The sequence below is a fragment of the Zingiber officinale genome, chromosome 7A, assembly GCF_018446385.1.
Source record: "Zingiber officinale cultivar Zhangliang chromosome 7A, Zo_v1.1, whole genome shotgun sequence".
Taxonomy (NCBI): Eukaryota; Viridiplantae; Streptophyta; class Magnoliopsida; order Zingiberales; family Zingiberaceae; genus Zingiber; species Zingiber officinale.
In genome coordinates this window covers 131,133,744-131,158,610 of record NC_055998.1, presented here as the reverse complement: position 1 = coordinate 131,158,610, position 24,867 = coordinate 131,133,744, and the positions used below count along the sequence as shown (strand labels likewise).

The window sequence follows — 24,867 nt, the reverse complement described above, 5'->3', positions numbered from 1 at the left end:
AAAAAAGGCGCGGATATTTATAGCCGGTCGGCGCGGCTCTCGATCTTTAACGACGGAGCTCGTCGGCGCGGATATTTATAGCCGGTCGGCGCGGCTCCTCGTCTGCACGGATATTTAGCGGATATTTATAGCCGGTCGGCGCGGCTCTCGATCTTTAACGACGGGGCTCGTCGGTCTTCCGCTCGGGGATTTATAGACGCCGGCTCGTCTCTCGATTTTTAACGTCGGAGCTCGACGGCGCGGATATTTATAGCCGGTCGGCGCGGCTCTCGATCTTTAACGACGGAGCTCGTCGGCGCGGATATTTATAGCCGGTCGGCGCGGCTCTCGATCTTTAACGACGGAGCTCGTCGGCGCGGATATTTATAGCCGGTCGGCGCGGCTCTCGATCTTTAACGACGGAGCTCGTCGGGCTTTTAAGCCTAATTTGGACAATCGTTTACCTGGCCGAACGGCACAGGGTCTTCGGAATTGAGCCTTTGGCTCGTACAATATACCTCCGGCTGAGCAGCTCGGGGCCTTCGTCGTCGAGCGCTTGGCTCCGATAATTTACCTCCGGCCGAGCGGCACGGGGCCTTCGGATAACCAACCGTTCGGCTATGAACACAGAATGCCTTGGGAATAATTTGTTTCCTGCGATAAAAGGAGTACAGCTATTTTGAATTTACACAAAATAGAGCAAAAGCGCACCTCTCACCCAGCTCTATATGGCTGAAGGTGATTTGCACTCCATGGCCGATCCAGCATCCGACCTTCCGCATCCTTGAGGTAATAAGCGCCCGAACGGAGCTTCTCGACCACTTCAAAGGGTCCTGCCCAGGGAGCTTCCAACTTGCCGACATCTCCGACCGGCTTGACTTTCTTCCAAACTAAGTTGCCTACTTGAAAGGCTCTGGGGAACACGTGCCGGTTGTAGTTCTGTTTCATACGTTGCCGGTACGCCATCAGCCGGACGGACGCTTTAGCTCTTTCCTCTTCGACCAAGTCTAGCTCCATGCTCCTCCGTTCGACGTTATCTTCATCATAATTTTGTACTCGAACGGACTCCACCCCAACTTCAATCGGGATGACTGCTTCGCCTCCATATACCAAGTGAAATGGAGTGACGCCCGTTCCCTCCTTTGGTGTTGTGCGGAGAGCCCATAGGACGCCCGGCAGCTCGTCTACCCAGCTGCCTCCTTCATGGTCGAGCCGAGCCCGTAAAATTCTGAGAATCTCTCGGTTGGTTACCTCGGCTTGACCGTTACTCTGGGGGTATGCCACCGATGTGAAGTGCTGCTCGATGCCATAACTTTCGCACCACTTCCCGAGCAGCTTCCCAGTGAATTGACGTCCGTTGTCGGAGACGAGTCGTCTTGGGATGCCAAAGCGGCAGATGATATTTTGCCATATGAACTTTTTAACCATCTGCTCGGATATTTTTGCAAGTGGCTCAGCTTCTACCCATTTTGAGAAGTAGTCGACCGCCACCAATAAGAACTTCCGCTGCCCGGTAGCCATGGGGAAGGGTCCCATGATGTCCATCCCCCATTGGTCGAACGGGCAGGCCACAGTTGATGCTTTCATCTCATCTGCCGGTCGGTGGGACATGCTGTGATACTTCTGACAGGATAGACAATTTGCAACGGTCCGGGCAGCATCCTTTTGAAGTGTTGGCCAAAAATACCCGGCTAGCAAAATCTTCCTGGTTAACGACCGTCCGCCTGGATGTCCACCACACGAACCTTGGTGCACTTCTCGAAGTATGTACTCGGCATCTTCCCAGCTGACGCATTTTAGGAGCAGACGGGAGAAGGCCTTCTTGTAGAGTTGATCTCCTATGAGGGTGAACCGACTAGCCATTCTCTTCAGTAAATGAGCTCCTTCCCGGTCGGATGGGGTAGCTCCCGAGCGCAAAAACTCCACAATAGTTGTCCTCCAGTCGCTCGGGTATGTGATGCCCTCCATCCGATCGACATGTGCTACTAAAGATACTTGCTCGATCGGCTTCTGAGAGCCGACCGGGTATAACGCGCTTGCCAGCTTGGCCAATTCATCCGCCACTTGATTCGCGGGATCTTACGAATAATCACCTCCCTAAAGTTGAGCTTAAGTTTTTCAATAGCCTCCACGTAGAGCTTGAGCCTTGTACTATTTATCTCGAAAATCCCTGAGATTTGCTGAGCAGCCAACTGGGAATCTGAATAGAGGATGACCCGGACGGCTCCAACGTGCCGAGCGGCCTGCAATCCAGCAATAAGGGCTTCATATTCTGCTTCGTTGTTGGTCGCTCGGTAATCTAGCCGGACGGAGAGCTGCATCCGCTCTCCTTGTGGGGACAGCAAAACTATGCCAATTCCGCTCCCGTGTCTAGTGGACGATCCATCCACGAACACTTTCCACACAGCTTCAGGTTCCGGGTCCTGCACCTCTTTCACGAAATCGGCTAAGGCTTGTGCTTTGATAGCCGAACGGGGTTGATATTGGATATCAAATTCGCTTAGCTCGGTTGTCCATTTGATGAGCCGTCCGGAAGCTTCTGGATTTAAAAGCACTCGTCCCAACGGGCTATTGGTCTTGACGATAATCGTGTGCGCCAGGAAATAAGGACGAAGTCTCCGAGCGGCCAGGATCAGAGCAAAGGCCAACTTCTCGAGTCCGGTGTAGCGGGTTTCAACATCTTTCAAGATATGACTAAGGAAATATACAGGTTGCTCCTCACCTCCCGACCGGACTAACGCTGATCCCACTGCCTTCTCGGTTGAGGATAAATAAATGTGCAACGGTTCGCCGACAGCTGGCTTGGCCAGCACAGGTAGGGAATTTAAGTACGTCTTCAGTTCTTCAAAGGCCCGATCGCAATCTTCATTCCATTGGAACTTTGTAGCTTTGCGGAGGACTTTGAAGAACGGAAGGCTCCGGTCGGCAGTCTTGGAGATGAAGCGTGATAGCGCTGTAATCCGACCGGTCAGCCTCTGTACTTCCCTCATGTTTCTGGGCGGTGGCATGTCCTGAAGAGCCTTCACCTTGCTAGGATTAGCTTCAATACCCCGTTCGGTCACAATATAGCCCAAGAAACGTCCTCCTTTGGCGCCGAACAAACACTTATGAGGATTTAGCTTGACCCCATATTTTCTGAGTGTACGGAAGGTTTCTTCCATATCTTTGCATAAAGTGGCCGCTCGGAAGGATTTGATGAGGATGCCATCTACATAGACCTCCAGGTTGTGTCCGATTTGCTCGCGGAAGACCCTATTCATCAATCTTTGATATGTTGCTCCGGCATTCTTCAGCCCGAACGGCATCACCGTATAGCAATACGTCCCGTTCGGTGTAACGAAGCTAACTTTTTCCTGATCCTCCGGGGCGAGCGGCACTTGATGATAGCCTTGGTAGGCGTCCAGCATACATATAAGCTCGCATCCGACTGTAGAGTCTATGAGTTGGTCGATTCGGGGCAGAGGGTAGAAATCCTTCGGGCAAGCTTTGTTCAGATCTCTGAAGTCGATGCACACCCTCCATTTGTTGCCCGGCTTGGAGACGAGCACCACATTTGCTAACCAGCTTGGGAATTGAACCTCCCGTATGTGGCCGGCCTCTAAGAGCCTTTCTACCTCCGCTCGAATGATAATATTCTGCTCGGCGCTGAAATCTTTTCTCCTTTGTTTTACTGGCCGAGCGTCCTGTTGGAGGATCGGTGGCCGGCTAGAAGGGGGGTTGAATGGACGGCGCCCCCAATAACTCGCTTCCTACGTATTCGTTAGTGCGCAAGCGGAAATACAAATACTAATTACGAATACGAAAGCTAAAGACAAAGAAAAGAACTAGCAAACTAATACACGTTCATTTAACGTGGTTCGGAGATGATGCTCCTACTCCACGGCTGTCCGTAAGGTGGACAATCCCGATCCTTCGGTGGATTAGCCCCCGGAAACTCCGGCTATCTCAAGTCGCTCCTTGTGGGTGGAGAAACCTCACCACAACACACCAAGACCTCTTGGATTCCACAAACACTTGAGCACTTGTAGACTACTAATTAGACCTTAACCAAGTCTAATTTTGTCAAGTTGGCCGGCCATCCCAAGCTCCTTCTTATAGAGCTTGGGGAAATCAGCCTTGCTGATTTGCCCGTTACCAGTCGACTGGTCCATGCACCAGTCGACTGGTGCCAGCCCAACGACACTCCAACGGCTATCTATCAGTCGACTGGTCCCATGACCAGTCGACTGATCCCAGCCATTTCGGGCACAGAATGCTTCTGTGCTCACCACCAGTCGACTGGTCCTGGGACCAGTCGACTGGTACAACCCTAAACTTAGGGTTTCCCATCCCGAGTACATTTCACTCGCACTCGGACCCTCACGACTCACTTGACTCTTCTTTGCAGCTTTGACCTCTTGCCTTCAAGCCTACTTCCTTTGGCTCTCGTCCCTCGGATGCATCCAAGCCCGCGGCTTGTCTCCAATGTCATCCTTCGCGTATGCCTCGAAGTCGCTTCCCTCGGCCCTTGTCCTTTCCCTTGTCCCGATTCCTCGATGCATTGCCCACGGTCCCTCAATGCCATCCTTCATCGGACCCGAAGCTGTCAACCTGAGTCACATGTGTCACCTGCAGTCCTGCACAACTCAAGTACACATATCAAATAACGAGGGTAAACCTAACTTAAACCCTTTGCCCAAACATCAAAACACATGGTCCCGCGGACCATTGGGATTGCTCCAACAATCTCCCCCTTTTTGGTGTTTGGCAATACGTTTAAGTTAGGGAAAACAAATAGCAAATAAACATGCTAATACACTGGACTTACGATGCCAAGGCTACACACTTGGACTTACTCCGCCGAATGGACTTACGATGCCAAGGCTACACACTTGGACTTACTCCGCCGAATGGACTTACGTTGCCAAGGCTACACACTTGGCAACCGTCGAATGGACTTACGTTGCCAAGGCTACACACTTGGTCAACCGTCGAATGGACTTACGTTGCCAAGGCTACACACTTGGCAACCGCCGAAACAAGTATTGGGACCTATCACAAGGCTCCCCCTACACCTACACTCCCCATTGAGCTAGGATTTTACCACGGGCTTTTTAAGAACCTATCCCAAGGCTCCCCCTACGCAAAGACACTTAAGGTTTTCCCAATTTAAACCTTAATTCTCCCCCTTTGCCTAACATCCAAAAAGTTCTCCAACAATATCCCAATTGTTGAAAACTTATCATCCAAACTGACCCTAAACTCATGTATTAATCCCCCTTGGATCCCATACATCTAAGCGAGTTGACATGGTCACAAACCAATGCTGAAAATAGTTTCAGACTAGTATCAGTCGACTGCCCTAAGTACCAGTCGACTGCCCCCTTCGACACAACCTTACAGAACCATTCTATGGTCGAAAAACATTGTTACCAGTCGACTGGTACCCTATTTCTGAAAAAAATCAGCCTTTTCAGGCCAACTTCAGAAATGCACCAGAAATTCCCTAGACCTCAAAAAATCCCCAAATTTTGTGGAGAGGTCTATTGTACCAGTGTCTACTTGGGAAAAATACATTACAAAATGTATCTATCACTAATCCCAAGATTGACACAAAATCCAAAACTAGCTAAATGGTTCAATTGAACCTTGACCTAAAGTCCTAGTTTTGCCTTCCTCTTGATGTATTTGCCCATACCAACCCACAATGCATCCCTAGCATTGGTTTATATGGCATCTATACATCCAAAACCAATTATCATGCTATATGACCCCAAATGTCATATTTCTTGCATGAAACACAATCCATGTGTGCCAAATCCCTAGGTTTGAGACTCAAATCCATCTCCAAACCATTTGGCACACTCCATGGCTCCTCTAGACTCCCAAGTAGTACCCACCTGAGATCCATTGGCCATGGATCCCAAATTGACTCTTAGAGCTCCCCCTAGAGCTCTTAACCTTAGCCACCTCCCTAGGTGACTCATCCACAATGGCTAGGCCACATCGATCCACCCCCGGTGACACTTGGCCTACAAACGTAACTTTCTTAACCTTGGACACCTTGTCCTTGGTTAATTTCTTCTTACCATTAAATGGCTTTCCCTTGCCATTTATTGGCTTCTCCTTGCTATAGTCATATGCAACCCTAGCATAAGACTTTCTCTTAGCTTTGGAGGACTCTCCCTTGCCATGATCATTTGCCACCCTAGCATATGAACTCTCATTGGCCTTGGAGGGACTAGATCGGTATCCCAAGCCCGATCTATCATTGTTGGGTCTTTGACTACCCAACACCATATTTAATCCCTTAGATCCAATAGTGAATCTCTTAAGGAATTTCTCTAAACCATCAAGCTTTGCCTTCAAAGCTTGATTATCCTTTTCTAGGTTCCTAAACCTAGAGTCAACATGTCCACCTTGGACATTCCTAGACCTACCCTTTCTAGGCATATGTCTCCCCTTCTTGGGATTAATGCCTTGGTTCTCCATTACCTTCTTCTCCTTAGGTAATGAGAATTTAACGTGTCTAGGTCTATCATGTATGGGTCTCCTAGGGTTATGATCTACATTAACCCTATTCTTATCATGATATCTAAATCCAAAATTTTTCATTGCTACATAATGATAATCATTATTTTTCCTAGCATGCATGGGAACATAAGAATTTGCATTGCATTTCAAATTAGGGTATACCTCCCTTACCCTTGAAGCTCCCCCTTGACTTGAGCTCCTCTTCTTCTTCTCCCATATCTTCAAATGCGCCAATTTCTTTAGCTCTCCCTTCCTTGGGCATTTGGTGTGGTAGTGACCCATTTCACCACAAGTGAAGCATCTAATGTGCTTCTTTTCTTTCTTCTTCCTACAACTCAAATTAGATACAAAATTAACTTGATTGGGTTTAAGATTTACCTTCTTCTTACCCATTGGACACCTGCTCTTGTAGTGTCCCTTCTCATTGCATCCGAAGCATACAATGTGATCCTTTGACTTTGCTTCGGTGGAGATGCTTGCAAGGTTGACTTCCAAGACCTCTTCTTCATCCGTCTTGGATTCTTCTTCAACCCTTGAGGATGTTGATGATGCTTTATCTTCCTTCTCCTCCTCGGATGTTGAGCGTGACTCAACTTCCGTTTGCTCCACCTCCTCTTCTTGAGCTACTAAGCTCAACTCCTTGGGCTTCACATCCGATTGGTCCTTCTTCTCCTCTTGGACCACTTCATCACTTTCTTCGGATTTTTCTTCTTCTTCTTGTGTAGGCAAAAATTCCTCCCATGGAAATTTCTTCACTTTGCTCCACAAATCATGGGCGTTCTTATACTCACCTACACCATTTATCACATTAGGAGGCAATAAATCAATTAAAATTGCTATTACCTTTGAGTTTGCCTCCGATCGTGAGGTTTGCTCCTCCGTCCAATGTCGTGTTCGGAGCTTCTTTCCTTTCTTGTCTCTTGGGGCTTCAAATGGTTCTTCGACGACCATCATTGTGTCCCAATCCGTGTCGAGGAAGCTCTTCATCTTCACCATCCAAAAGGTGATGTCCCCAAGGCTTCCTCCTTCAAATTTTGGAGGGACAATAAACCCGGCCATTTTATGCTTCCTTGGCGGTTAGTCCAACGGAGAGCGTCCTCGCTCTGATACCAATTGTTGGAGGATCGGTGGCCGGCTAGAAGGGGGTTGAATGGTCGGCGCCCCCAATAACTCGCTTCTTACGTATTCGTTAGTGCGCAAGCGGAAATACAAATACTAATTACGAATACGAAAGCTAAAGACAAAGACAAGAACTAGCAAACTAATACATGTTCGTTTAACGTGGTTCGGAGATGATGCTCCTACTCCACGGCTGTCCGTAAGGTGGACGATCCCGATCCTTCGGTGGATTAGCCCCCGGAAACTCCGGCTATCTCAAGTCGCTCCTTGTGGGTGGAGAAACCTCACCACAACACACCAAGACCTCTTGGATTCCACAAACACTTGAGCACTTGTAGACTACTAATTAGACCTTAACCAAGTCTAATTTTGTCAAGTTGGCCGGCCATCCCAAGCTCCTTCTTATAGAGCTTGGGGAAATCAGCCTTGCTGATTTGCCCGTTACCAGTCGACTGGTCCATGCACCAGTCGACTGGTGCCAGCCCAACGACACTCCAACGGCTATCTATCAGTCGACTGGTCCCATGACCAGTCGACTGATCCCAGCCATTTCGGGCACAGAATGCTTCTGTGCTCACCACCAGTCGACTGGTCCCAGTACCAGTCGACTGGTACAACCCTAAACTTAGGGTTTCCCATCCCGAGTACATTTCACTCGCACTCGGACCCTCACGACTCACTTGACTCTTCTTTGCAGCCTTGACCTCTTGCCTTCAAGCCTACTTCCTTTGGCTCTCGTCCCTCGGATGCATCCAAGCCCGCGGCTTGTCTCCAATGCCATCCTTCGCGTATGCCTCGAAGTCGCTTCCCTCGGCCCTTGTCCTTGCTGTCTTGTCCACGATCCCTCGGATGCTCCATCCTTCACCGGACCCCAAGCCATCATCGGACCCGAAGCTGTCAACCTGAGTCACATGTGTCACCTGCACTCCTGCACAACTCAAGTACACATATCAAATAACGAGGGTAAACCTAACTTAAACCCTTTGCCCAAACACCAAAACATATGGTCCCGCTGACCATTGGGATTGCTCCAACACGTCCGGCCGGACGTGAAACTTATGTTAGGCTATGCTAGGGGAGACACCGGGCAGCTCATGCGTCGACCAAGCGAAGACGTCATGATTCATCTGGAGGCATTTGACCACTTCTTCTTTCTGTTCGTCCTCCAAGTCGGCGGCAATAAAGGTTGTAGCCTCCGATCGGCTCGGATGGATCTGAACCTCCTCCTTTTCATCATAAATTAAAGCAGGAGGTTTCTCGGTTATGGCGTGTACCTCGATCCGTGGAGCCTTTCGCGCGGCGCTGGATTCGGCTCGGACCATTTCCACATAGCATTTCCGAGCGGCTAACTGATCTCCTCGTACTTCACCGATTTTGGATCTTCTGATAGAACGTCGACACAGCAGCTCTGAATTCGCTTAACGCCGGTCGCCCCAGTATCACGTTGTAGGATGAAGGGGAGTCGACCACCACAAAGTTTGTTGTCCTCGTTCTCCGGAGCGGTTCTTCCCCTAAGGAGATAGCCAGCCTTACCTGTCCGACCGGAAAAACCTCATTGCCCGTAGGGGGTTGTCATGGCGTGACTCGGCTTGATCGATTTGTAGTTGATCAAAGGCCTTTCTGAAGATGATGTTGACCGAGCTGCCAGTGTCAATGAAGATACGGTGGATGGTGTAGTTGGCTATCACCGCTTTGATGATAAGGGTATCCTCATGCGGCACTTCAACTCCCTCAAGATCCTTGGGCCCGAAACTGATCTCGGGTCCGCTCGCCTTTTCTTGGCTGCAACCCACCTCATGGATTCTGAGCTGCCGGGCGCTTGCCTTTCTCGCCCTGTGTGAATCTCCTCCGGTCGGCCCACCCGCAATAATATTGATTTCTCCCCGGGAGGTGTTGTTTCTGTTCTCCTCTTCCCGAGTGGACTGCCTAGGTCGCTCATTGGACCTTCGAGAGCGATCTTCATGCCTTGGAGGGAAACGCTGTTCGGGAGATCTTCTATATGTTCTCCGACCGGACTCTTGATGCCGCTGCCGGCGGCCGGGTGAAGGCGATCGACGAGGGCCACCCCGTCGTACGGGATGGGTGATTGAAGGCAGGCCCCGACAGTCGCGGGTGTTGTGGGAGTCAGTATTATGGAAAGAGCAAAACATTGGGGTCCATACCCTCTTTTTCTTCATCTTTGACCGCTCGGCCGCTACCTCTTGGACCACCGGGGACTTCGCATGATGTGCCCGGGATGCCTCAACTCTTGGTCCTCTTGGTGGTTGATGGGCAGCGGGCTGCTTCCGTTCGGCATGGGTCGGACGTTCGGCATGAGTTCCCTTCCGTCGGGCAGCCTCCGCCTCTTCCACATTTATATACTCATTCGCCCGGTGTAGCATGTGGTCGTAGTCTCTGGGCGGTTTGCGAATGAGCGCGCGGAAGAAGTCCCCTTCCGCGAGGCCTTGCGTGAAGGCGTTTACCATTGTCTCCGAGGTGGCTGTGGGGATGTCCATCGCTACCTGATTAAATCGCTGTATATACGCCCGGAGAGATTCTCTTGGTTCTTGTTTGATGGTGAACAGGCTGACGCTTGTCCTTTGATAACGTCGGCTGCTCGCAAAGTGATGAAGAAATGCCTTTCGGAACTCCTGGAAGCTAGTGATAGAGCCGTCCGGCAGCCTCCGAAACCACCTATGTGCAGATTCCGATAGAGTGGTGAGAAATACCCGACACTTTACGCCATCGGAGTACTGATGCAAGGTGGCGATGCTGTCGAACTTCCCCAAATGATCGTCGGGGTCGGTCGTCCCATTGTAAGCTCCGATCGGCGGTGGTGTATAGTATTTTGGTAACGGATCCCGATGTATGGCTTCAGAGAACTGTCGGTGAACCTGCTCGGGTGGTGCGTTCGCTCGGGGAGCTTTGCCCTTCCTATGATCCCGAACGGGAGGCTCATCGGATGAAGATCCTTGCTCCCCGTGAGCGGGCGCGATTTCTGGGGGAGTACGGAAGAGTGCCTGAGGGAATCCTCCTGTTGAAACATATTCCGGGCGGTCTGCTTGCGCCGCCCGGCCTGCTAAAGCCGAGGTTGTTTGCTGTTGCGCTCGCTCAGCCTGTACTTTCTCCTTTTGCTGCGCCACTATCTTGGCTGCCCTCGCCTCGACTATAGCGTCAAACTCTTCTTGTGAGAGTGCCACGGTATGTAGTCTTCCAGCCTCGTCCATTGCCTCTGCTCGGATGCAGGTGCGTTCCCACAGACGGCGCCAAATTGATCCTGTCCGAACCAGGATTAATGGATGCTGGGGATGTGGCGCTCCCTGCTGTATCCTCGAGTGCTCCGGCGAACCTGCAACAAAACCGAGTCGGGGGGGGGGGGTGTGTCCCGGCGACGGCCCTCCGACGCTCAAGTTAGGAGAAGGAATAAGAAAGTGGCTTAGAAAATGTAGACTTGTGTACCTCCGGTTGAAGAAATGGAGGCCTTATATAGACCTCTCGAAGGAGCCTGGGCACACCAATCGAAGCGATCACCTGCTTTCGACCATGCCTAGGTGTGGGCCTGTCAGAAGGGCATCCATAAGACCATACTGTTGATATAATCACCTGCTTTCGACCATGCCTAGGTGTGGGCCTGTCAGAAGGGCATCCATAAGACCATACTGCTACTGTATCAACCTGTCCGTGACGTGATGGTGGGGCCTTTAATAGTGTCATCTTGCGTACAGTCTAATCATCATGCCTTTGCTGACATATCATATCCCGAGCCGATCGAATAGGCCGCTCGGCTAACCACTGTTCCCTCGCCACGATTCCGGCCGAGCGGACACCTCCGCTCGGCCATTCGGCTCCAGTTCTTCTGCTTTGGCGTCGGAAACCCAAACCTTTGGCTGGGTAATCTCTGGTTCCGCTCGGACGGGACCCCATCTGTGGGTCCCCCATTCTTACCGTCGGATCAATATGTATTGTTCTGCTTTGGCAGATTCAACAATACATGTGATCGAGGTAGTGATAGGTATCACGGCACGGTTAGGCATTTAGAGTTGGTTCGATCTAGATCTAATCTAATCGAGAAGGATGCATCTTGTGCACGACTTAGATCTAATCTAATCGCAAGGGTGCATCATGTGCACGACTTAGATCTAATCTAATCGTTAAGGCACTAATTAATTAATTAATTATTAAACATGCATTAGATACATAACAATTAATTAATTAATCTATTTGTGATTTAGTCATGGCCCTACTACGATCTTCTCAAGCCAATGAGAAGATCGAATGGTCAACCTAGGGTCAACAGCTTCTCCAAGCTCCTCCCTTTGACCACCTTGTGTTGCTCGTGCCCGCCTCGGAACTCCGTCTCGTGTGGACCCTCCACCGCTCCAATTTGTACATTACAATTTGAAACTCGAGTTACATTCGAGTCTAAATCTAATTTACAACCAGAATAAGAGAAAGGCACGACACGCAGGCCGTGGGAAAAAAATAAAAACACAGCACACACAATCATATGACGGCACGCAGGCCGTATTATGAATTACAACACAAATCCAATCTTATTGGGTATTTTGGGCCATGACTATCACAAATTAATATATAATTCAAAATTATATATTTTTCATAATTTTTATGTAATTTTAAAATAATTTTTACAATTTTTATGAGTAAAATTTCCTGGCGATCCCGTTTAGCGGTTTCGGGCGCAATCGCGGAACGGATCCCCTTGCGGGGCCCAGGGGCAGCGCCCCTACCCGCGATCTAACCATCGCGAGGGTTCCTATGCGATCCAACAGCGCCTAAACCCGCTGTCCCAAAACGATTTGGGTCGAGACATTGCCGTTTCGGAAAAATCTTCCCGGCGGGTTCGTTTTTAGCGATTTCGGGTGCAATCGCGAAGCAAATTCCCTTGCGGGGTTAGGGGCAATGCCCCTACCCACGATCTAACCATCGTGAGTTGCTCCTTTGCGATCTAATGGAACTCGACCCCGCTGTCCCAAACGGATTTGGGGCAAAACGAAGCCGTTTAAAAGAAAACTTTCCGGTAGCCGAAGCCTACAAGTGCCGAGACACTTGTGCTTCGCTTCTACGGAAAAATTACTCATAAAAACTCTAAAAACTCAATTTTTACAGAAAATCACAGAAGGTATATTTTTCATAAAAATACAAACGAACTCGTACAAGTCTTTGCACGTGGCTCTGATACCACTGTTGGGTTCGTCGGGCCGCGAAAACCATTTTTTCGTGTTGCGGAAACCCCGAGTCACCCAAGGCCATGGATCTCGTGCAAAGATTCGTAAACAAAATTTTTCGAAAAACCTTTTTCTTGTACGAGTTTGTAAAAACTTTAGATCTACACTAAAGTTAAGATCATTACCCTTGTAGCGAAGCCCTTCGCGTTCCCGCTTGTCCAAGATGTCGCCGGATCTCTAGTTGTCAAAGTAGACAACCTCTATATGTATCCACACGGACACAAGTAGAAGGAGATGACCAAAACACAAGGTGTGCTAGCACCAATGGAGTGTTCGGCCAAGGAATGGGAGAAGGAGAAGAGAGAGCACCCAAGGGAGAAGAAGAGTGAATAAATCAAATCAATGAGAGGAAATTCAAAACAACCCCTTAGCCATCAAGTGGCCGGCCACTCTAGGAGGTGTAACCCCCACATTAATTCCAATTAATGTGGAGACCATTAAGAGTTGTAACCCCCATGAGGTGACACTCTAGGATGATGTGGATCAACACTATTGGTCCACATCTTGCCACCTCACTAAATGACATGGCAACAAGTGTAACCTCCTCATTTAATGTGGGCCGGCCACATTAAATGCTATGGAGGCTTGTAACCTCCATGAGGTGGCACACATTGATGATGTGGAGCAATCCTATTGGTCCACATCTTGCCAACTCACTAGTGATGTGGCAAAAAGTCAAGTCAAACATGACTTTTTCTCTTCCTCTCAAATCAAGTCAAATTTGATCAAATCTCTCTCATGGTTGATCTAATCCAACCATATGATTCAAGCCAACATAATATAATGAATCTAATTCATTAAATTAAGTTGATTTAATGAGTCATAATCTAAATTAGACTCATTGAATACATGAATCAACTTGAGTCTAACTCAATTAGCCCAATTTGGATTACTCTTAATCCAATATGATTCATCAAATGAATCTAATCCTCTTGGTTCATCATATGAACCAAATCTCTATCTAATTGTCCTTAGTGTGTGACCCTATAGGTTCTTGTAACGTTGGCAATGCCCTAAACCCATTCAGGAGCATAAGTAATGAGCGGTATCTAGCAACACATCATTACTACCCAAGTTACAAGAATGTCGAGATCCGACATCACCTTGTGACTACCAATTGTGACTCCTAACAAAATATGTGACATTGTCCTTCTATCCTAGACATCTAGATTGATCAATGTGAGGCATAGACCGTGTCATCCTCTAATCAATCTAAATCTTGAACTCCAAGTAGACTCACTCGATCAAATGAGCTCAACATCTAATGTTGACTCATTTGGGCATGGCCATGCACTTCATGGTCTAACTCTATCAAGAATACCGATGTCGCTCCCGTCATATGGGAGGGATAGATCCCATCTACATCACTCACATCCCTCTACATAATTCGTTATATACCCAATAATCGCCTTTATAGTCCACCCAGTTACGGGTGACGTTTGACGAAACCAAAGTACATAACTCCTTATGTAGGGATCCATGGTGACTTCAGGTCAAAGGACTAATAGTCATACTAATAGCCACATGAGAAAGTATATGACACTCATATAACGATCCATGATACTTTCTCATGGCGGGTCATTCAGTATACATTCTCTAATGCATACCCATGTGTCAGCTTGATATCTCTATATCCATGACTTGTGAGATCAAGTCATCGAGCTGACCTACATGCTAGTCTTATTGTATTAATATTGTCCCTAAATGTTAATACTCGACTAGGAATGATTTAGAGTAGTGTTTCCTATATCATCTCACTATCGATTCAACCAATCGATTGATATAGGTAATAACCTTTCTACTCTAGGACGTTACTATACTTATTTTATATGGCACTAATACAAATAAGCATAATAACCAAAAACCAAATGCCTTAATATATATACATGAATATGATATACATGAGTCCATACAATCATCAAATGATTGGCTCTAGGGCTCTAACTAACATTTGTATGTGTGTGTGCGCGCGCGCATGTATCGAAATTCATTTATGTGATGGTTGCTTAGATGCGTCATGCTTCCAAGGACTATTCGTTTCTTCTGAAGCTGCTTCGTTAGTGCTTCACAATTTCTGCATTTACCATGTCAGTCCTCCAGGTCTTGAGGTTGGCAATTTGTTGAAGCTTCATTTAAGAGAACTTCAGTTTCCACTTATATGCACTTTTGGTTTTTATGATTCTCCAAATATCATTGACATGTCTATTCCTTTTTGTGAACGGGAGCCTTGGTACAATGGTAATGTTGCTATCATGTGACAACCTTTTGCAATGCAAGGTAAAGCTATGTATAAGAGCATCTACAACGCGGCGTTAAACGCCGGGTTATAATGCTACTGTGCATTAACGTCGCATTGCAGGATGCCAACATGGCGTTCAAAAGCTTGAACGCGTTCAATTGAACCATTGTACCAACGGCACATGCAACGGCTTGTTAACTTTTTTTTTTTTTACCAACGGCACATGCAACGACTTTTTTAAATATAAGTTTTTAAATAATGATTTTTTTAAATAACAGATTTATATTTTTAAATTAAAAAATAAATAACGGCTAGTTAACGGCTAGTTTGAAATTTCGACTATAAATATCCATCCATATGTGCACATATTTTCATTCCCACTCACTACTCTTTCAATTTTACTCTCTAAATTCTCTCCCCATCTATTTTTTCAAGTTCCTACCATCTTATTTTCTATCCGAAATGGATGAAAATAATAGGGCATTTTTTTACAAATTTCTTAAATTCTACAAACATGTCGCAAGAATATTCATCTTCCCAAAATCCACAAATTCCACCAAATTATCAATACCCACATCCATTTCCCAATATGTCATTTTCTCCACAAAATCTTCGAAATGTCCAAGGTTTTGAAAATTCTATGAATCATTTGAATTATGCCCCTTGAGGTCCATATCAACCACTTCCAGCTGAATATTGGCAAAACATGAGCCATCCATATTTAACGCCGTCGGTTGTTCATGGATATGGTACCCCGCACACAACTGGTATGTCTTTCACTCCTTCGATGTTGAATGAACCTGCAACTCCGACTTTTGTCCCGGAGACTCAACTTTCCGACCGTGAATCCCCAATTGAGGTGGTCAATTTAGAAAAGACGGTTTCAAATACTGAGGGTACAAGAAAGCGTTCAAGTTGGACAAAGGTTGAAGACGAGGTCTTAGCGAGAAGTTTTGTCACTATCAGTGATGATCCAATAATCGGCAATGATCAAAAGGCAGATGCTTTTTGAGGACGGGTTGCAAGCTACTACAATGAGAATTTTCCCCTAGGTTCAAACACCAGAAGTGCAAATGTTATATGGTCATATTGGCACAATACAATCCAAAAGAAGGTATATCGATTCAACGCAAATTACAATAGTATTTATAGTTCATGTCGAAGTGGTCACAGTGATGAAGATATATTGAGGTTTGCGTACGAAAAATATCTATCCGAAAACAATGGTGTTGCATTCAATCTCGAACATGTGTGGAGAATTGTCAAAGACCGCCCAATGTTTACTCCACAGTCCGCTGATCACTTTGTGGCCACAAAGAAGACGAGGACCTCAGAGTCAGGAGCAAGCAACACCTCCTCCAACCAAGATGTGAGTATAGACCTGGATTATGAAGATACTCGTCCAATGGGGTAAAATGCAGCAAAAAGAAAGGGAAAAGACAAGATAAAATCGACCATGGAGGATCTGACAGTAAACTACAACAATATTATCACAAAGTTCACTGAGTACACAAGCGTGAAGAAGTCCGAAGTCGATTTGAAACAAAAACAACTCGAAGTAGAGGAGATTAAGGCAAAAGCTGCATTGTCCAAATCCGAAGCTAAGAATCGTCGCTTGAAGTTGAAGGAGTACGAAATATTGAACAAAGACATATCGCAGATGACAAAGGAGCAGCTTATCATACATGAATGTCTATGCAAGGATATTAGGTCAAGATGGAATATCTGAATTGTTTACTTAATGTTCATTTAAGTTGTAATTTCATTTTCCCAACTTTATAATTTTAGGTGTTCAGTTGTAATTTCGTTTTCCCAACTTTATAATTTTAGGTGTTCAGTTGTAATTTCGTTTTCCCAACTTTATAATTTCATTTTCCTAACATTGTAATTTCGTTTTCTCACAAACATCTATTTTATTTAATAAATATATTTTAAAAATTAATATTATTTTTGAAAAATAATAATAATAATTTAAAATATTTTATTATAATTAATAATAAAATAAGATTATTAAACGTTTATTTTTCGAACAAACGTAAGATTATTATTTAAAATAATAATAATAATTTAAATATTTTAAAACATATAAAAAACATATTTATTTAATATGCTATAATGTTAAAATGAGTGAGTGGATGGTGGAGCCCATGAATAATGAGTATTAATGTTAAAAGGGTTGTGGGTGAAAGAAGGATGTTGTTATAACGAGTATGTGGCAGTGGATCCCATGCTTTTTGATGAGGTGATAGGTGTTATAACGTTAGAGCATTGTGGATGCTCTAATAGACCTCATGTGATCCAACCATTCTCCAAGACCTAGCATTAGCAGGTGTTTTTGGCACCGGACTGCCCTTTATGTCTATTCCTTTTTGTACTTGAGATGGGAGCTTCTCCAATTTCTTCCAATGCTTCTATTCCTCCAGTTATGATTTGGGAGATCAGTTTTCTGTTTTCTAACCTCTCTATTCATGCTTCCTAGGTTAGGTTCAATTGTGTTTAGGAATCTTGTCAGGGGCATATATACTTACCCTTTTTCTGTACGTATCTTTGAATTATTGCTGCCAAGTATTATTCTACTTGTAGTGCTGACTCTACATAAATTCTTTACAGATTATATATAGGGAACGTGTGTTAGGTCTGATACTTGTATCAAATTAGTTATTTTATCATTAAATAGTAACTTTAAGGTGGATTGGCATTGGAAATTCTACTTATCTTTAAAATGATAAACTGCATTAATATGTCATCAGGTGCTATTTGATTTCCTCTACTTCTATGGGATATGTGGCTTCATCAAAGATTGTTTGCTCCAGCAATACTTTAGTAAGGTAGTTTTCCTCTAGTCGTCTGTTTTACTCAGTGCCAGTCTCATACTAATAATGATCTCATTTTGATCATTGGTAGGAAATCTGTGGTCACACCACACAATTTCCGGAGTCACATATAGCACAGGCCTGCAGAACTTTGAGTTTTCATATCTTTATATGTATTTGAATGCTTCATCAATTGGTACATTAAGGCATAAAAAGAGGAGGCTTAGTTTTTTATTTAATTTGCAGAGATCAGAGGCAGAGTACAAATATGTGGTGTTATCTTCACTCCATTAATCGATAGTTCCCAATGACTTTGAGGAATGGTCCATTTATTACTAGAAATAACAAACTTTTGTGCATATGTATTTAGTTAATCATCGTAACCTTGTTTCGAAAGTATATGTTGGCAGGAGATACAACACCACTGATGGATTGCAGCAGCTTCTTTGCCGGACACTGCTATTTGTTGGTGAGAACTCTCCTTTCCATTGTTATGTGCTTCACATGATGTCAAAACTAATCAGAAGATACGGTACATGATTGAGGTGATCTCACTACAAATTATATCATGTATCTTTGTAATAGAAGTGCCTTCTCATATTTTTCTCTATTCTTTACTTTCAGTTCTTTTGGTTACCTATCAAGCATGTGGATCCTAGGTCACCGAGGAGCAGCCCTGTGCCATTGTCTTAATTGACATAACCAGTACACATAGTCGACGCAGTCCATGCTGCATCTACCCAGAGCTGCTTTCACCTGAAAGCTTTAAGCCCATCAAAACCAGGTCTCCAATGAAGTCTGACAGCAGCAAGGGTAGACCGTGACCAGATGAAACTTTTATAATAAACTCATCGCCTTCAGTTTTATATTTCCATTGAAAGTCCATCGGGTGTAGTTCATTGAAATTGACCAATATTTGAAGTCTTTGGTTGGAGATAGAAAGGGATGGATTGGTGAGATGATTCTATAGACATCATGTTCTCTTGTAAGTGATCGTCTGTTTGGTATTCATAATTTTTATAAGGAATGTAATTCATATTATTATAAAATGATAAAAATATCCTGCGACTTCTATCGACGGTCGTCGCACCTCTGTCGGAACTTGCGTTCGATGACCAATAATGGTCGACCGGCGATGGTGGTTGGCGACCGACGACCGAAAGCGGCAGCGGTCGTCGACTATCGGCGGTCGACGACCGACGGCGGCGGCGGCCGGCGACCGGCGGTGGCGATGGCCGACGATCGGCGACCGGCAGTGGTGGCGGCGGCGGTCGGCGACCGGCGGTGGTCAACGACCGGCGGCGGGGCGCCCGGCGGCGGCGGCAGCCGGTAGGCGAGCGACGATCGACGGGCGGTCGGCTGATTAGGGGTATATTCGGCATTCAAGTTTTGGTTAAACAGTGACCTCGTAATGTAATTGGATTACATAGTATTTACTTTGTAATCCAGATTACAAAACTTTACTACTTTTTGTAATCGAGATTACATTACATTACAGGATTAAAGTTAAAACAAATAAAATAATCAGTCTTGTAATGTAATCAAGATTACATTACAAGGCAGATTACACCCTATCAAGTGTAGCCCTAAGATAAATATAAGATTTAACACTTAACATAGAGACCAAAAAATGGCTTGTTATAGAGAGACAAAAAAGTTAATTGTAGAAAAAGATCTGATAAAAAATATTTAGCTGGTTACTTGGAGGCAAAAATGGATAGCAAAAATAAGTTCAATAGAAATGTACCCTCTCAAAGAAGGTGATAGACAATTTTCTTATGTTTTGTTTGCTTATGGAACATTGGATTGTTGAAACATAAATAGTTGTTTAATTGTGTTGTTTCAAAAAAAACATTTTATGTCAGGTCCTTTCGGTAAAAGATTTAGTCCACATTCTCTCTTTCAAAAAAGATATAATCCACATTGTATCACAAGTTGAATGTGTCATTGCTTTGTACTCCCAAAATCTTGTCACCTTATTTTGCTTCTCGACTTTCCCACATTTTACTTTCTTGCTGTTCCAAGTTATTCATCCTTTTGAACCCCCCCCTGAGCGCAACCCCTTGATTGCTTTAGACAGGACCTCTTTCAAGCAAGCTTTCACAACTACTTATTAGCGAGATGCAAATCACACAAAGCAAGTATCAGGTAACAAGAACAAGAACCAACTTAGATAAATCTTAAAGAGCAAATCTTTGCTGACAAATAAATTTTTTAAAAAAACAAGCAGTCCCATCAACTCCTAAAACAACTCAAGGAAAAAAAAATTAAACTCTGAACGACCAAAACTGAACGCACTAACATTCTGTTTAAATGTAGAAAAGCATGCTGTTGTTGAGAGACAGCTTTCAATATACATAAGTTGAAAAATGAACTGAAGAACCCACACAATGTTTACTTCTCAGGAAGCAAAACGAGTCTTAAATTAAGAACTAGGTATCTCAGGAAATGACAGTTGGGAAAACTAGAGTTCTTTATTTTCCCCCTAGCGTGGGAAACTGACTGGGATCTTCAATCAATGGGGCATCCGTTATATGGCTTGCTCCCTTGCCTCCAAGACTGCTTCCGAATGGTGCACGGTCACCTCTTCCCCTGCCACGTCCACGGCCACGGCCACCTGAGCTGTAGTATTGTTTGCCATTGCTGGTCTTGAAGAACTCATTCATGCTCAAGGACTAACAAAAAGAAAAAAAGCTTCAATACTTGGAAAGGGGAAAGTATCCATTTGGCAAGTATAAACAGCAAGTCTCAAGCAGTAATATAAAGTGACAAAATGTAACACCTTTTTGCTCTTTTCATCTCGATCAACACTTTCTTTCTTTTTCCCTATATCCTTGTCAGAACCCTGAAGCATAGAGAAATTGTAAGAACAAATGATGAGAAGTAGCCAAGAATAATGGATGAAAAGCCTTGTGTGTGGGCATACCAATTTAACAAAAACAGGATCAACTTCCTTTTTGGTTGTTAGTAGCTGCATTGATTGCAACTCCTTGTCTATTTCTACCTTCCTCTCCTCAGCTTTCAGTGCAAGTAAAGCTTTTCTTTTCTCCTCTTTTACTTTCTCATATTCTTCCAAAGTCATCTCCTATGCAATAGAATTGAAAAGGTCAGGATTACTGCAAAAAGTAAAAAAGGGGCCAAATAGTATAGGAAAAGCAAGAAGTTGACTAATAGCATTCCCGAACATCTCTTTCAGTTATTAGTACATAGTATTTCACATCTTTAAAAAAAACAACCAAACAAATCATTAAAAAAAAAAAAAGCAGCCTGATGCACGAAGCTTCCACCATGCGGGGTCCCGGAGAAGGATCCATTGTACGCAGCCTTATCCTGCTTTTTTGCTGTTTTTAGGATTTGAAGCCGTAACCTTTTGGTCACATGGCAACAACTTTACCGTTGCGCCAAGGCAAATCATAATAATAGAAAATTCATACAATATTTCAAATTGTCCAACTAAAATAATATTTATTAATGAGTTCAGCCAATTGCTTGGATTAAACAAAACCTAGGATATTGGAAAAGAGAAGTTGCTCAAAAACAAGTGTTAACTTTAGACGGGCATATTATATACAGAAGACTTGCTTGTTTATATACGCAAAATTACAACAAAATTCTATCCATAGGGTCATCTCTACAAGACTTAGAAGCCAAAATATATAACCTCTATAAAATGGAATTGAATCTTAGACCAAATGGACAAAAGAACTTTTACCAGTTAATAGATGCTCTAAATGAACATTATATAATAATGATTAAATAATCAATATAAAACAACTGAAGTTTGACCAGTGACAAGATTATTTTAATTCAACCAACATGAGACAAACAAGGATAGCATTGAATGGTGCATAATGTAACACCAGCAGACTCACAAGAAGAAAATGACATTTAACATCCTAAGTATGGTATCTTCTCAAATCGAGAGCATGAAAGAGAAAAGAACATGTAAATACTCAGGTTCTGCCACATACAAATTGTTCTAGGCTGGATGAAATAGACTATTTGCATACATATTTGTTTCATACTACAAACAATGCAAGACCCTTTGAATATGCCTGGCATATGACAGTAATATAATATCAAATTTTGGCAATTTTCTGTAATAAAGCCTGACAGGAAAGCACACCAGTGCTTTGATTCTGTTACATCAAAATAGCTCTAGGATGGGCTAAGAGTATTTGTATATAAATTGGTTTGATGTACCATGCAAGACCCATTGAATCAGCCACATACAATGGAAATGAAACTAAACTACATGGCATTTTTATATGCAAATGCCACAATACTGAGAAAGTATCTTTTTGCACAAATAGAGTTGTCACTGGGTTATACAGCTGACAAAGGAAAGGAAAGAAAGCTACAAACACCTTCTAGAGAACTGAATCCATCTCTTTAAAAAGACATTTGAAAAATCAAGGATGCAATGTCCTTAAAGTCATAACACAAATGGAAACCCAGATGAGGAACAAGCAGGATCTGATTTCTCATACTGTTCAATACCAGTGAATTAAAAAAGAACCCCGAAATAACTGTTCCTGAAGCACATATATTTGTAAGAAAATGGAAAGACAAGGGATGTCTAAACCAGTAAGTGGAATCATCATACAAACAGTAGCTTCCTCGTTTGAAAAAAGTAGGGTTTTACACATTTTTTTTCTGGTTACACTTGCACAAGCATTCAATCACATGGATACACCATACTTTTATAGTATCATTGGAAACAATCAATATAACCTAAAATGTGTACGTACAGTACATTGAGAGGGTTTTCCAAGAGAGACACCAGATTAGCAAGAAAATTTAAGAAAACAAGAATATAACTCTCATAAGTCAACTACTAATCACCTATAAAGAGAGAGACATTAAGTATCATCTGCAATGTGCAACCATTGAGAAGGAATAAAAGAATATTGACTACACAGGAAGTCACTGTGTATACATGGAAAAAGGATGGTTTCAAAAGCCACTTCAAATTAACTGAAGTATTGACGGATATTTTTGATGCTGCAAAGTGAGAAATATATCTGAAAAGCAGTGTCACCAGGCAAGGATTCTAAAATGGTTATTAAAAAATTTAAGCTTGCAGGCAGATTTTTTCTGACAGAAAACTATAAGATCACAACTTTAGATGGCAGGCATGCGACCAAAAGAGATCTACCAGTTATCTGTTGGATGAGATGACTTGACTAAGCAAGGCAAAATCATAGACATAGAAAAAGATTTGATTACAACTGAATTTGACCTAAGACATTTGAGTAGAGGAGGCTGCAAAACTGTAGGATGTTTTGCCACAATTATGATGTAGTTATAGAGGTATACACCACATAATCATACTAGAAATTAAAAAAAAAGCTATACGTTTTATCATGAATGTGTAGATTCACAAGCTTTTGAGTAAGTTAAGAGATAAAACAAGTCGAGCATACAAAATCTTAATTGTGCAAACTTGTTTCTATGCTTCTAAACATTGGGCAAACTTCATACCTTGTTTGGAAAACACAACCGTCAAAAATGGCAAACATTATAAAAGTAAAATTGCATAATACGGTTTTCATTTTAAAATGTAATATTTTAACAATAACAGATAATCTATGGTCATTATCTTTTTGGGCCTTGAAATATCCATCACCCAACAAAAAAAGTTAAGTATCTAAACATAAACTAACCTTATCTTCTTCCTTTTCTTCAGGTTCATTAGTTGCACCATCCGTATCCTTGTTCACCTCTGTTAAAGGTGAAGTTTGCTGTTCTTGATGCTCTTCACTTGGCAAATTTTCATCAGACTTGAAGGAATCATTCTTTTCCCTATTTAATAATGAATTGCAGAGATAAGAATAAGAATTAGGAATACAATGTGAGAATACTTCTGTTTTTACTAGATTTTTGCCAACGTAACTGTGCGAGTGTCTCATCAGTAGAAGTTCCCCAATTACCACGCCCTGAACCTTGACGTTTCATCTCATAGCCTCGGCCAGTGCCACTCCGACGCTCATACAACCTGCGTGGGGGCCGTTCAGAGTCACCTCCATTTTCATCATTGCTGTATTCAGCACGACCCCCATATCCACCACGACCACGACTAGAAGGCTGACGTGGGGGACGTTCCCTCTCAGGCTTGTCAACGTCACCATCTTCACCACCACCACCACCACCACCACCACGACCACCACCATAGGATCTGTTATACCCATTCGAGTTCTCATTTCCAAAGTCACGATTTGGACCTCGTCCACTGCCTCGCCCACGGGTAGGTATGCCTCGGCCAGCCCCACCACGTGCTGGTGCAGCATTGTTCCTGGCTTCCCTCACTGGATCAAGAGCATTGCCAAATCAAAAGGAATGCTTTTGTGTCAAAAGGCAATAATTTTCCTACTTATCCAGACGCGGTTAAGAGAAATAGCTTAGGCATCAGTTATAATGCGAGGATATATGATGTTACCACTAAAAAAAAAAACAAAACTCAAGATCGATGTCAAACAACCAAAAGGCTAATCTTTTCCAGAAAATAAAGTCGGCCGAAGCTACTCGAAGCTCACCGGCTTGTGAAGGAGGAAGCGGTTTTGCAGGAAGCTTCGCCGCTACCGGAATGGCGGAGGCTGGAACAGCAGTCTTTTGGGCCGCCAACTTTTGCTGCTGAGCGGCGATGAGCTGTGAAGGGTCATCGTTATCGTCATCGCCCAGTAGCGCGAATGAATTGATGGGAGCCATCGCCGCAAGATATCTCCAAATTTCCGGCCTCGCAACCGCCCCAGGGTAATGTGTGAGACTAGCACAGTCGCCGGCGGGATACAATCGCCATTAGAAAGAGTAAGAAATCGGGGAAGCGATGAAATAGGCGAGCAAAAACCCTAGCCGCAATCTTCAAGCACGAATTGGATCGCACACCAGAGCAAACGCAAACCCAATCCCAAGCCGCCCATCCTCGTCGATATTTAAACTGAATCGGTAACCGAAATGACGATAATAGATAGCGATCAGC

The 24,867-nt window shown here is 44.2% G+C and overlaps 2 protein-coding genes across 2 annotated transcripts in view; one reads left to right on the top strand and one right to left on the bottom strand.

Annotated features, from left to right (window-relative positions):
* Positions 1-18,874, top strand: part of LOC121999729 — a 46,832-nt gene extending 27,958 nt beyond the window's left edge. Inside the window, exons 3-5 of the mRNA XM_042554369.1 lie at positions 17,826-17,903; positions 18,286-18,357; positions 18,548-18,874. Of these exons, the coding sequence (XP_042410303.1) occupies positions 17,826-17,903; positions 18,286-18,357; positions 18,548-18,712 (315 nt within the window). The 3' untranslated portion in view covers positions 18,713-18,874. The remainder of the gene's footprint in view (positions 1-17,825; positions 17,904-18,285; positions 18,358-18,547) is intronic.
* A 1,289-nt stretch (positions 18,875-20,163) lies between these two features.
* LOC122002588 (RGG repeats nuclear RNA binding protein A-like) lies at positions 20,164-24,794 on the bottom strand. Its single transcript, XM_042557808.1, has 6 exons — positions 24,425-24,794; positions 23,785-24,196; positions 23,555-23,693; positions 20,815-20,973; positions 20,671-20,733; positions 20,164-20,563 (listed from the first exon to the last, which is right to left on the bottom strand). The coding sequence occupies exons 1-6, from the start codon at positions 24,594-24,596 to the stop codon at positions 20,363-20,365; spliced, it is 1,146 nt and encodes a 381-aa protein (XP_042413742.1). The 5' UTR covers positions 24,597-24,794; the 3' UTR covers positions 20,164-20,362.
* Positions 24,795-24,867: the final 73 nt, after the last annotated feature.